We start from the raw sequence: 14543 nt of genomic DNA on the forward strand, positions 1-14543 counted from the left end.
AAGTGGTTTTGGAGGAGGTTTCAGTGGTGCTCTGCCTTTTTGGGTGGGTTTGCAGGTGCTCTTGCTCTACTGAGCTTGCCAGGTGCTTCGCCTAACACCCTGACTCCCCAGAGGGATGATGAAGTCCTTGGTCTCGCCATGTTCCAGAGCCCTGTGGTGCATAAGGCTGGTGCTGCATGTGGAGTTCCAGGGGCATCCAGAGGAGAGGGACAGATCCAGCCCAGCTGGAAGAGGACCAGGTTGCCCTGAGGTGGCTTTTCCCTGTCCCACTAGGCTGTCACACTTACCATGATCACAGCAACCACGACAGCAGCGATACCAATCAGGTAGAGCTTCCCGGAGAAGAGCTCATCAATTTTTTTGTGACAGTTGGCGTTCTGAGGCAGACAAGCACACAAGTCAGTCAGCCTGCTTTCCCCACAGCCACCCCCAGCACCAAAAAAGGCAGGTCAGCTTCCCCCTGGTTCCACTTATGTCCCCAGGTCCTGGCCTCAGGACTTCCAACTAGACTTCATCCCTCTGCACCTATCAGTGCCCTCAAGCAGGGACAGCAAAGGAAGAACCAAATGGGAACCTTTAACATCCTTCTACACCATCCCCAAATAAATGAAATCTCTACCCTTCATCTATTTTCCAATAAATCCCCAAATTTCCTTGGCAGCAAAGGCTTCCTGAAGCAGCTGTGCCTACCTCAAAAAAGCTTTTCAGGGCGTCCTTTCGGCACAGGTCATCCCTCCACACAGGAGTGAAAGTCGCTGTCACAAAATCAGAACCACAGCAGTTCAGCTACATGGAGAGAGGAAAAAAGAAACAATGGAAAGCCAACATCAGCAAACAGCAAACACTTATGCAATGCTCTCCCCACCATGACGCATTCTTGAAGTCACCCAAGATTGAGGAGGCATCTTGGAGGGGGAAACAAGGGTGGGGAATAAGTCACCAAACTGACTTTTTTCTTTCCATGCAATGCAGCTGCTTCCTACAATAGTCCCAGACAGATCTGGCATAGATTTTCTGGAGGAGAGTGAACCCAGCTCTCTCCAGGGATTTTGTTTCCTGCTGAATGGACCAAGTATCAGGATTAATATCCTGATCCTGTATCCTCAGAGCTACATTCCTCTTCCATTGAATTTTACTTAAATCAGGGGTGCTGAGGTAAATGAAAGGCAACTTAATCAAAGTTTGGTCCAGACTTCCCAGCACCATGTGATGGAGAGAATACTGAAGAGAGCACAACTCTGCTTCTTAAAATGTAACAACAACAAACTTGATAGGCTAAGACCCGCACGGAGTATCTGCACTTTAGACTCTGCTTTTCCCACCCCTTTTCCTGACTTCCATTATTAATTCTCCAGCACAACCACCACCTTACCGTTTCATGGAAGGTCTTCACTACAGCTTTGGCATTGTTTGCATCCGGTTCTCCCATGAGCGTCTGCTGAAGCGCTTGATCGTAGAACTGCTTCACATCTTTGGCTATCTAGGAAGGACACAGGGAAAACTCCTTTTCAGCCAGAGGAGGAGGAGGAGGAAGAGAAAACCTATCCAGCAGATGTGCCTGAAGAACAGGTTCCCTCTAATAGCACTTGGAGTAAGATGAGCAGTTTTTGAATAGATTTGGACAACATTTGTTTGCACATGAAAAAAAGCATGTCTTGCATAGGGCTCCAGCTGTCACAAGTACTAAGAACCCCATCCACCAGCCAGCAAATTTCAGACAACACTATCTGAGCCCTCCACAGGCTCTGTCTAGGAGATAAAGACAGCCAAGGCCTGGAGGGTGAGCCAGAAGGTGAGATAGCCTTCAGCCCATGTGGATGTGCTGCTGGGCTCAGGAAGGCAGAAACGTCTCATTTTGAACCACACATAGACAAAGCAGGCAGGCAACACAATTCCCACTGAGGCTGCAGAAGCTGGACATGCTGGAAAAGTCAGGAGGAGGTGGGGTGCACAAGCAAGGCTGTCTGTAAATAAAGGCACCTCAGCTTACTGAGTGGCTCAGAGGGGATGGCAGGAATTTGGGAGAGATTGCACACTAAAGCCTGGTCAGACAGCTCATTTGGGTCAGGAAGCTTAGGTGCGTTGAGATGGATTTAAAACCCTGGCTGGGTCCCTACAGACACTACTGTCCTGTAAGTGCTTATGTGAGACACCTTATCCAGACTCTAACCCTGCCACCTGGCTGGTGAACTGCAGCCACCCATGAGGGCCTGCTCCACAGTGCAGAAATCTCCTAACTTTTAGGGAACTGGCCTTATGACTTCTCCTCTAACACCTTTCAATAATTTGAGAGAGAGAGGTGAAAGAAGGCCATGCAGGAGAAGCAAAAGAAAAACATAAAAGCAAGGAAGGGAAAATGCTTTCTGGAACATCTGCTCTTGGCAGCACAGGCCGGATTAGCATACGAAAAAAGAAACTGCAGCAAGATGATGCACGATTTCAATCAATTATCCCAGAACTCTTTCATCACTACTCAAAAAAGCTTGGTTTGGAGGATGATATTCTCCAACCAAACCATTTCATTCTTGTACATAAAAATAATTAAAATAAAAAAATCCTATTTATTGCCTCCCCATTTTGAATTTACAGCATCTCCAAGAAGGCAAGCTGAGGGAGAGATTGCCTTCAGCTTTGAGAAAGTGTCCCTCGTGAAGCATCTCTTGGTGGCTGGGGTGATTCAGTGCTTCCCTCCCAGCCTGTGCTGCTCCCAACCAAGGCAGGGAGAAGCAAGCCTGCTTTGTGAGCAGGGATTTCAAAATAGCCCATTCATGATCAAGGCTGCAAAACTAGCTGATGCCAACAGACTGCCACCCTTCATTTTAAACTGCAAAATTAATTTTGGGGGCTGAGGTCATCACTTCTGTATTGGAAAATCCTACATTTCTCAGCTAGTGGCCAAGCTCTTTCTCCCCAGGATGGGACACAACAGCCATGGGGTCCCTCCTTACTCAGCCTTCACTTTTTTTTGCTGTCAGTTGCAGTTGCACATCTTGGACTCTTCAGGATTCACAAACTAACATCTGCAGGAGGCACAGCCCCTCTGCAGAGGTTAATTAGCTCACTAAAGTTACTAGGAAACAGCACTGTGCCTGCATAATACTGTTTAGCCACAGAAGAGTTTATTCCAGTGAAGTCGTGCTCTCTCCCGAATGACTACAAGGATGTTCCCATTCACACGGAGCCTGGGAGCCACTACTCACATGCAATAGAAAGCTGAGCAGGCCAGCACCTACTTACACAGCTGGCTAACGTCTCTCAGGAAAGTAAACACATTTCCTACTCTGCCAGAGAGTCTAACCTTGGCTTTGAGCACAAGCAGTCCCCTTCTCTCCTCCAAACCCCTGAGGCTCAGTGATCAGGCTTGCTACTTGCTGCAGACAGCCACAGTTCCCATGCACAGGCAGTTCTGCATTTTGAGACCAAACCTGTGTGTGTGAGCACATGTGACCACAGTGAAGGGAAGGTGAGCAGAAACAGAAGGGGAAAAGCTGCAATTTCCAGTTCTACCCTTCAGGTGAGCTCCTCCAGCCAGGAAATCTTATCTGAGCAGTCCCTAGCAGGGTGCCTAGCAGGGACAGACACAGGACATGGACCCCTCATGTGTGCAGAGCACATGGATCACAGCAAGCCCAGTGCTGGCAGACAAAGGGCTGAGGCAGGTTATATGACACTGGAGAGGAGCAGGAAGCACCAAGCAATGCCGTTACTGCAGGCTCTCCTGGAACGGCATTCCCGCCCTTTGGCACTTCCCGCCGGGCTCGCTGCTGTTCCCTGGCACCGAGGACGTGCAGATGGCTTTCCTTCACAACTCCATGCACGAATCCACCCCCCCGTGACTGACAGCGTGGAAGCTCGGAGGAGACCCAAGCGAGACAGGCTATTTTTACTCGAGACATCGCACCACATACCCTAAGGGCAGCTGCTACCATCAAGTGCTCTCATTTAAAGTTCATCAGCCCAGCCAAGAGGAGCGAGGTGGCCTGCCCAGGTCACACTGCTAACCCAAGCCCCTGTTACCCAGTCGGGAAGCAGTCTGTGAGCAAAACAGCTCATGCTGGGATCTGCTGCCGTTCTGCCCCAGCCTCCCAGTCCCACAAACACAGGTTTTAGAGTCTTACTTGGTCTTTGTTGACAAAACCCCAAATTCCAGCCGCAACTTCACAGGCAAACAGGATCACCAGGCAAGTGAAGAACTGCAAAGACAAATCAAGAGAGGGATCTTTAACATATCTGGAGCAGTTAGGTGGGGAGAGGTGTGGAGCAGCACTTCCACTGACAGAGCAAGGTGTCATCTGACTTCAAACCAGTTTCTCTCTCATACATGCACTGAGCCCAAACACATTTTCCTGTAACTCATCACACGCCACCCATGTACAGATTGTTGAGCAGGGATTAGCAAAACCTTTCCCACAAAGGGACTGGCAGGGATGAATGAAGATGCCCTGTGTAACACAAGATACATTGCTCTGCTTCATGCACCTGCAGGACCATCCAGACAAGGTTTCTGCTCTGCCACAAATGCTCTGAGGAGTGGAATTGCCAGTGCAGGGTTAAAAGCACATTTCAGCTGCTAAGGAGCTGGGGATGTCAGGGTGTAATTTATGGCCAGCTCTCTGGCATCCACAGCCCTGCAAGGCTACTGCAGTTTTTTGCATAAATACTAACAGTGACGTTTTCCCACAGTCCCACCCTGTTTGTGCAATTCCAGCATTCCTCGCTGCCATCCTCCCTTTCTGTTCAGATCCCAGGAACACATTGTGATGGTTGGTCAGTTGGACTGGGAATGGGAAGCTGTAAACTCATACATCAGGGTCACATGAGAAGGCACAGAGAGGCGTGCTCCATATGCAGCCAACATCACCTCTGTGACAACATCACTCAGTGACTTCTTCCTGGGAAAAGCCCCAAAGTGGGAGAAGTCAAGAAGCAAAAGAGGTGAATGCAGTCAAGGACAGACAAAATTACAGTACAGCGTGGGAAAACAGCCCCTGGCTCCTGAGCAGACTCTGTTCAAAACACAGTCAGCACATTTTCTCCAACAACAGATGAAACAGGAGCTATGACCTGGTTCTCACATGCAAAAGCAAAGGGTTATCAGCAAAATGGAAACAAAACTATTAACCTGACAGGAGGAAAGGACTTCCAACATCCTTGTCCAGTTCCTGAACAATCAACCCCTATGTGAACATCTAGCTATTCCTAATTTTGCAGGAACATCTTTGAAAGACTAGGTTCCACATCCCCTCCAAGGACTCACACCGCCCTAAACCTTGGGTGCAATGCCACTGTAAGTCTGGTTAAGCACTAGGGCTCACTCCTGCAGTGGTTACCCTTCAGTGAAGGGTGCTTCATTTATCCCAGATGTGGAGGTACAACTTTGTGCAGATTCAGTTCTCCTGTAAGCCAGCTCCAGAACACCAGGAGATGCAGCTTGATGCTACAGGAACATAGTGGTGGTCCTGGCCAGGCAACTGGCTGTGTCCCAGCCCCTTTCCAGGGAGCAGAGCCTGCTCCATGCCAAATGGCTCCCTCCTGTCTTCCTTAGGTCTTGCTGCTCAGCTTCCATGCCACCTTTGGCACAGGATTTTTTTAGCATGGAGCTTCCTGTACTTCTCCCTTTTGCAGTAATCCCAAAGTCACTCCCTCAGCTAGGTGGAAGAAAGGGGAGCACGGCTGCTTCCCTAAAACACCCCAAGGACACTGCCTGGAAATGTCCTTGGAACACAGTGGGAGCCTTGGCCAGCAGAAAGTGTCCTCATGGGGCATCTCCAGACTTGTCTTGGCAAGCCAAGGTGTGAGCAAACACAGGCAGTGCACAGCAGCTAGAGCTGCTAATTTCAGCCAGAGCAGCCGGCTTCCCTGTCGGACCTCGGGTACCTTGTACCATCTGCCCATCTAACTGTAATATCTGTACCATCTAATCCTCTAACTTCAGGAGGGAGTGAGAGGTAGTTCAGGGTCTGTAATCATTGAATTAACAAATCAAAATAAAAATCCAAAGCTGCCAAACTGTGCTCCAACAACCCCTGTTAGATTTGTGTGCAAGCTCCTTGTACTCCCAGCAGCTGGGATAATGCCTCCAAACTCCTACTGGAGCTCCCATCCACTACATTCAGAACTGTTTTATCAACAGTGGGGAAAAGCATCCCCTTATTATTGGGAATCAGCAGCAACCAGAGGTGAAGTCATCTGTGAGAGTGAGGCAAAGCAGCTCCATTTCCCTCTGTCCCAGCTGAGCCCACACCCATGAGTTGTTACACCACTACCAAGAACCCTCCAGCCCAATGAAGCCAAGTGCTGGAAAGTCATTTGAATAAAAAAAAAAAAAAAAATTACGTTTTACCCTTCCAGTTTTATTTTTTATGCATCAAGTTTAAACTGAACCACATGTGAGAACTTGCTTTAAATAAATGGGTCTCCCTTGCTCCCAAGGTAAAGGCTTTTGGTGTGGCTACAGTTTATCCAATTAGGCTCATCCTGTGCCAGGAATCCTGAGCTGCTGCCTCACATCAAGGACGCCTGTAGCACTTCAGTAATGGATTTTCCAGGATATACCTAGATGTTCTCACTAAGAAATTATGGAAAATCTTTGCAGTTTCCTTGTCCAAACAGATAAAAATAGTAGATGATTCCTTAAGAGAACCAGAATTGCTACAGGCAGCCTTGAAACAGAGTGAGAGGGGATGCTGTAGGGGACACCAGGTAAGAAAAAAGGTTTAATGGGTGCTTGGTACGACAGCCAGACCACAAAGGGATAACTGCAAGGTGGGGGTTCACATGTAACAGAGAAAGAGTCTCTAAGAATGCTGCTGATCTCAGCCCTTCTGCCCTGCAGCCAGGCACAGAAAGGACACTGCAGCTCAGCCAGAGCTGCACAGGCTGGGCAGAGACACCCTCAGCCACACAGCACTGCCTTGCTCCTTGCAAAGGTCACCCAGCTCCCACGTTTGTGCTCACACATCCTGCCAGCCCCGCTCGCTGGGAAAGACCCCAGCAAGGGAAGCACAGCCATGTGCCATGCAGCAGGGAGATCAGGGTGCCAAGTGACTCCAAAGCTTTGTGTCTCCTACCGTTCCCAGAAGACACTGAGACTCCTGAATGGCGCCGTAGCATCCCAGGAATCCCACGAACATCATGACAGCCCCAACTGCGATCAGGATGTAGATTCCTGCAAGGCAAAGTGAGAGGCAGACACATTACTGCACAGCTCTGTCCAGCAGCACCCTCCTGCCTGGCTGGACATTCTGGCTCCTGGGGTGCATAATTATGGGTGTGCAGAATTAAGGCTCAGGAGGTGTGATGGCAGCAGACATAGCAGAACACAATGTACATGAGTTGGGTCTCAAAGTGTTTGAAGCTGCCAACACTGCAGCTCTAATGTCTCCATCACCCCAAAACAAGAGGAAACACTGAGAGTAGCACTAGGCAGAGGATGTAGGAGGCATGACAAGAGCTCTACAGTATCCTCACAGCTGTAGCATGGAGTTACCCTGGCACGGTGTTTTAAATATTTAAGCAGAGATGGAAATTATTAGTTAGCATATCTTGTAAAATAAACAGTAAGGCACATGGTTTATTTATATTAAACATCATACAAATATTTATCTGGCTAACATTTTAAAGGCAGATGAACCATAAAACCAAGGGGAAAGTACTGCTTAAGCATCTCATTTAAAATCTGGTGCTTCTTTTTTGTTATAGGTTCTTCCACAGAGAATACAACATTTTTAACTTATTGAATTTGCACAGGCAAGTTGCACCATAACTAGTTCAAAGCTTGAAATGAGGCATTGGGAGTGGTTCAGAAAACAGAGGAATAAAAGTTTATTCATTCAGGAAACAAGAGCTTATCTCAAGTCTGCTGCCATGAGTAATCACCATGGTCTCACCAACCACGAGACTGGTGAAGCCACAGTGATTACTCAGCCAAACACTACCAGCTCAGTTAAATTTGACACAGCTTTTTGCTGGTGTATCCCTTATATTTAGTGCATTTTTGGTTAACTAATATTCTCAAGTATTGTGGTTCTACTACTCTCTAAGTGAATCTTATTTCCCATTCAAAAGCAATTTCATACATGCAAAAATTACAAATCAGGTACAACTGCAGTCACTATTTCTAATGGACAGCGAAGAAAACAAAATAATCATGATGAGGATGAAAGAACATGGGACATCCCAGAGGTAACAGCAACACAGTGAATCTTACTAGTGGTTGGGAGACACATCCCTTCAATGAAATGTTTTCTTCTGCTATGAGTGAAAATGTTTTATAGTTATTAATCAGACTGTCAGCTCTCCTTTAGGAACAGCCCTAACATATAAACAGACCTCAAGATTAAAACTGTTTGTACATGCTTGTGATGTTTAAGGTTTTTCTTATCTCTGCAGCTTTTAAACAATTTTCTGATAATTAGAGTGCAAAGTCTAAAGGCCATGCACCGAGAGCAGAGTGAAGTCAAAACCCTTCTCTAAAACACCAGATACAAAATAATGGTCTCCACTTGTTTAACATTGCCTTACTGATCTTTCAAACTTGGGAAAGGCTGGACTTTGGCTCCCGCTTCTTCCCTCTTTGAAACAAAGCCCACCAGCAGGCCAAAAGCACAAGCACCAATGCCAGGGCTGACTTGGCGAGTGGCGGTGACGGAAACGCCGCCCCAGCGGCTCCGGCACTCTCGGTGTGTCCCAGCCGCACCGCACTCACTCTATTTTTAGGCCCTGCAGGAGGGAGGAAGCCAGCTGCAGGGGAAGTGCCACAATGGAGCATGCTGACCCTGCAGGAAGCCCCTCATCACAAACCCTGACGGGAGCTGTGGCTGGAGACACCAACATCCTCGCGGCAGCACTGTCAGCGACGGGGCTGGAGGTGCGAGCTGCACCTCCTGAGGGGCTCTGCAGGGGCTTCAGCAGCGCCCAGGAGCCATGGAAAAACAACAGGCAAAACGCTCCGCGAGCGGGGATGAGACACCTCCTTAGGTGAAGGTGAAAGAAAGGAAAAACAAGCAAAAGAAACGTCCCAGGAGAGTTCCTTGGAAAGGATAGGCCAGCAGATGAAGTTCTGTAGGCCTGCCTGAAGGGACAGGAAGTGGTTTTGTCCCAATGGCTGGAGATAGGATGAGGTGAAACAGCTGGGCAGGGAGACAGCATGGCAAACAGTGGGCTGGGCTGTGTGCAGGACAGAGGGGCCCCAAAGGCCCTGGAGGTGGTGGGAAGGCATTAATAAACCCTGTACAAAGAAGGCAGTCTGCTGGACACCTGCCAAGCCCCAGAGAGACTGATGGAGGCTGTCAGACACCGCATAACTGCTGTCTCACAAAGAACAACATACCAGCAGTGGTGTCCCAAAAACGGTCTGCTCACTGTCACCAGAAGCTGCTAATGCCCAAGAACCAGCCCTCACCACTCCAGCTTGTACCAGTGAAGCTGCTGACTTGGGTTTTCAACCCAAACCATGACAGATTTTTCTAATTTAAGTGCCGGGCAGTTCAACTGACAAGTCTTCATCACAAGTCAGAAAATCAACTTTCCTTGTCTCTGAGTGCAGCAGTTTCTGACTCCTTCTCCCAGTAGAGAGAAGACAAAGCTGTGCTAGGGGCAAGTCATTTCCACATCTGACAAGTCACTATTCATGCTAACCTCCCCAGTATATGGGTAACAAGCAGATGCAGCACATTTGAAAAACAAGCAGAATGATGCTGAGACCCCCACAACAAGGTCACCACAGACAGAAGGTTTTGTTCTAATTTTTTTCTAAATAAACACTGAAGGCACCTTCTGGGCTGAACAAATATTGTCAGGAGATCACAGTCACAGGGCAGCCCAGACTGAAGGGACCTCAAATGATCACCTGGTCCAACCTCTTGTGAGACTGGGAACCTTAGGAGAGACCATGAAGAACTCTGCCCAATTATATATTGAAAACGTCCAGTGATAGGGACTCTATCATGTCCCTGGGGAGGTTTTTCCAGTGAATGATTGCTGTCACTGTAAAAGATGTTTTTCTGATACTGAGATCATCAGGAAAACACTGGTGGCTAGGAAAGTTTTGCTCTGAAAACTAGGAAACGAAAGCCTAGTGAGGCCCTCAACTGATGGAGAAGACTAAGAGGAAACACAGACATTTGCTGCTTTAGAGAAGTTTTCCAGTGACCTCTGTACTTGCTTCTTGCTGGGATTTCTGGCAGCTTCAAAAAAACAAAACCAATCCTGACCTGCTGAACTCCCACCCCAGGCAGGCTGTGCAGACCTTGGACTGTCAAGTGACATCCTGGCTTCCCACTTCTCTGCCTGCTCTCACTTCACCAGCTCCTCGTCAGAGCCAGCACCGCTATCAAGTGAGGAAACAGCAAGAAGGAAAGGAGGGGAGGGAAGAAGATGTGCACCGCGTGCAGCTTCCTGAGCAGAGCCCAGCGGATGCAGCCAGCGCGGTGGGAGCAGCAGGAATGTGCAGCCAGGCGGGGGAGAGGGCAGCAGCGACTGGCCTGAGCTCGGCAAACCACAAAAAACCCCTGGAAGGTTTTTGGAATAAAGGCCAGCTTCATTCCCAGGCACAAACAAGCGGCTGTTATGGAGTCGCCTTTTGTTACTGAGGGCCAGAACACGACAGCCTCTCCCGGGAGGCAGCAGAGCAGGACTCTGAGCCGAAGCTTATTTAAAAACAAGCACAAAGTATTTACTGCAAAAATAGCATGTGCAATGAGGAATGCCAGCGGAGTTTCGCCACAGAAATGCCATGCTGAAGGCTGAGAAAGCAAAGGAAGGCAATCCAAGTGCCCAACCACATGCTTTGGATGGTGTTTGTTTTCCCACACCCATCCTTCCCCTCAAGGAATGGGGCTGGTGGGAGGGTCTCCACTTTCAGACTGGGTGCCAGGCAGCTGGGGGACTATTTCACAGCAATCACGGTGCAGACTGGAACGACCAAGCCCTTTTCCCAGAAAGCAGCCTGACACATCTTAGCTTTCATTCCTGGCACACAGGGACCATGACGCCTGCTGTGGTTTTGGGCTCCGTCTCTGTGAGCAAGGCACCTGTCATCCCATCCTGGGATGACACATTATCCTCCTCAAAGTCAGAGGAGATTCCTCACAAGCCTCTCCCTCATCTGTGTAAGCATCAGAGACTGGTTAACCCCTAGATCCTCTCCTGGGTGAGGAACTCATGACTAAAATGGTTATTTGCTCCTTCAGGGCTCCACCCAAACTGGTACAATTTGGCAAGAGCAAGGCTCCATCTGCCTTTCACGTGCCACTTCCCAGCTCATTTTTTCTGCAGCTTTCTCTGGGGTTTTACAACAAGCAGCGCTGTTTGCTGTAAACAAAAAGTAAAATGAGAGAGGTATAAACTGCAATCTGCAGTGCCTACAGCCATGCTGCCCCCTCACTCAGCAGCAGTACATGAGAGGACAGCTGGAGCTGCAGCCACAGGTACAGGGAGCAAATCATGTACAGGTGTTCATGGTACCAAGGCACCTCCACATCCCTGAGCAGCACTACACTGTGATTTCTAACCCTATGGCACGGTTCTCTGATAAGGCAGCAGCAAGAAAGATTGCTACAACTGCCACAAACAACCAGCCCCACACCAAAGCAAGCTGTGAGCCTCAGGACCTGTATCTGGGAGTTGGAGAAGTCAGAGGAGGGGTGTCAATACTGCCTGGAGTCCTCTATCTCCTTTTGAGATGGAGCCTTTGAGCAGAAAGCTTTAGGAGAGAGACCCATCACTCTCAGCTTCACCTCCTCATCTGAATTCAGAGCAGGAGCACAGGAGCCATGATATGATCTTCTCCCTCAAGAGCATCATGATGGGGACGTGATGATCAGAAAAAGCAGCAGCAGTGGGCCAAACATGATCCCTCTTTCCTCAGTACAACCAGGGCATGCACTCCTTGGGGCTGCAGGGATCTTGTCAAACTTTAGGAAAGCCCCTAAACATCAGAGACAGGAAACTGATAGTAATTGAGCACTTCTCTTAGTTTGATGCTAGGTGGGAAAGAAGAAAAAAAAAGCAGCCAAGAGGCCAGCTTAGCTCCCAGCTCAAGAAGATGATACCTCCATGGAGGGCCCTCAACCTGCAGGCCAGGTAGGAAGCAGGATACTTAGTTCTGGGAGCAGGGAAGGGAGCAAAAAAGGCAGTATTCAGTGTCAGTACTTGCTTTGGCATCAAAGCAGCATAGCTGGTGCCTGCAGAGTTGTAAAACCCATGTTCTGTCCCTGCTGAGAAATAAAGAAAACAGGAAGAAATAAACAGTCTTTAAAAAAGGACACGATGAAAAAACAAATAAAAGAAGGAACAAGCACCAGAGTGTCTCTCTAAAACAAGCAGGGAGCAGGCCAGCCCTGGCTAGCTCTCCTCCCATGCCCCACCATGGCCATCAGAGATGCTGCACAGCTCCAGGCATGGGCATTCCTGGACAGCACCCTACTTCTCCCCTCATTTAAATCCTTTCCCAGCATCCTTTTAATCATTTGGCAAAATGGAAGCCAGCCACTGCCTCCAGGTCACCATGGCAGTATTTCCAAAAGACAAAAAAGAAATCAAATAAGAAATCCCGTCCCCCCAGCATGACACCATGTTTCCTGGGACGCCCAGGCAGCTGTCCAAGCTGTGCCTGCCCTTCCCATGGGATGGGCTTTAAAAAGGGGCTGAGGACAGACAAAAAAGAGATGTTTATTCTCCCAACAGGCTCCTGCGGGGAGACTCTGCACATCCAAGAGTTTTGCAAGCCTCCGAGGAAAGGAGGGAAGCTTCAGTGCCACCCTGCTGCTGCTCCTGGCCTGGAGATGCTGAACTCCACTGGGCTTATCACCACTGCTGCTGCAGGGAAGGGTGGAACCATCAGACAATGGCAGGGAGCCTCCCTCCTGCCCCACACCCCCCATTGTGGAAGAACACCCTTCCCAGTAGCCAAACAAATGACCATGATGTTCCTCCTGGCAGCTCGGGAGCAGTTACAGGCACAGTGGAAAGTCCCTCCAGGGCAGGGTTGGGGCAGGAAAAAGATGGTTGTGTGAGCCAGCCAGCAAGGCAGGGTCTCCCAGACATTTTTGTCCAGTTGCCTGGTGGAATTGGCCCAGCAGAGCTGGCAGGGCTTTCTTCAAAGTGGGGTGAGAGAAGAGAGGGGCTGGAAAAAGAGAGGGTTTGCTGGAAGATGACAAGTGGGAAGCCCCTCCATTCCTCTCCACCCCCTTTCCCAAGGAAAACATTGCTGCTCTGTAGCTGCTAATGACTTCCAGATGGAGCAACAGGGTCACAAAGCATGGAGAGCTCTCATGGGGGAAAGCCTGGACATGCTGCCCTCATGTGCAAGAACAAGGCAAGAAGAAGCCACGAGCACCCCTCTGTCAGAAACGCAAAGGGGTGGGGTGGGGAAAGCCCCAAAGAACATCCTTGTGTGCACACACTTGTACCCAAATCCACTCCACACAGATGCCACAGTCAGGATTCTTCTCCTTTGCCTACCCAGGAAACACTGCAAGGAGACTCAAGTTTTGTAACTCCAGCACACCTGCAAAAGCTGGGAGGAAGTCCATGGCACATCTCCAGGACTGGGATGGACAAGGGTGGCACAGCACAGGTAAGCCAGGCTGGAATATGCCGGCCCATCCTCTGCTGCCCCAGCCTAGGGCACTTCTGGGCATTTCTATGAGCCCTGGGGTCTCACCCACAAAAAAAGCACAAATCCCACTGGAGGATTCCTTCACTGCACGTTTTCTAAGGAAAACTGTCCAAGCTACAGGTTTAAACAGCTCTGAAGAGCAAGGAGCCACCTCTGGCCCAGGTCCAGGGCAGCAAAGCCAATGGGAAGGGGCAAAGGAAAAGAACAACTACATTAGTTGTAGTTGGATAGATCTGAACCCAAAATAACCTGATGGTACCCATGTATTTTTAAAGACATAAGCAGCTTTAGTCTGCAGAGTAAATGAAGCACAGGGGTTGGTCATGACCAAGGCAGAATGAATTACAATTAAATGGAAATGCAATGAAATAACATGTTGCTTTCTTAATAGAAACTGAATTCTGTGACAAGAATACAAAAAAAATATCCCCTATACTGTCAGATGCATGGTTTCCAGAAAGGAAAGTAAAACAAAAGTGTTTTGCCTTAAAACTACTATTTTAAAAATAATTCCAGTATTATTGAAGGAGTTGATCTGATAGTGATTAGAGGAAAATCTAGAACAAGTAAAACTCAGCTTTTGGTTTTTTTCCCTTTAGGGATTAAATAATTAAATTGTTGTCCTTAACTGTAAGTAAGTTTATTTCCAAGACAGAAAAATGCATGTACTTCTATTTTTAAAAATCCACATATATTATTTTTTAAATAATCCATTTTGCTCGGTGTGATTCAAGGCCAAATGCAAACCTTGGTTTCCACTGCCAAGCACGCAAACCTGACCACAGCTCATGTGTCTGGTGGAAAATCTCCAACACAGGGGGCCTTGACAAAGTAGAGCACAAATGGGTGAGAGAGGAAACCAGTCCTGAACCAGCTCTATGTATCCACAGGGATCCCTGCAGCGCCTCATGCCAAGACTGAA

The 14543-nt window shown here is 48.6% G+C and overlaps 1 protein-coding gene across 1 annotated transcript in view; it reads right to left on the minus strand.

Annotated features, from left to right (window-relative positions):
* Positions 1-14543, minus strand: part of CD81 (CD81 molecule) — a 33436-nt gene that overhangs the window by 3801 nt on the left and 15092 nt on the right. The window contains exons 3-7 of the mRNA XM_030949444.1: positions 7071-7168; positions 4119-4193; positions 1373-1480; positions 691-786; positions 288-377 (exon numbers count right to left, since the gene is read on the minus strand). Of these exons, the coding sequence (XP_030805304.1) occupies positions 288-377; positions 691-786; positions 1373-1480; positions 4119-4193; positions 7071-7168 (467 nt within the window). The remainder of the gene's footprint in view (positions 1-287; positions 378-690; positions 787-1372; positions 1481-4118; positions 4194-7070; positions 7169-14543) is intronic.

This window comes from Camarhynchus parvulus, chromosome 5 (genome assembly GCF_901933205.1).
Source record: "Camarhynchus parvulus chromosome 5, STF_HiC, whole genome shotgun sequence".
In the NCBI taxonomy this organism is placed as follows: Eukaryota; Metazoa; Chordata; class Aves; order Passeriformes; family Thraupidae; genus Camarhynchus; species Camarhynchus parvulus.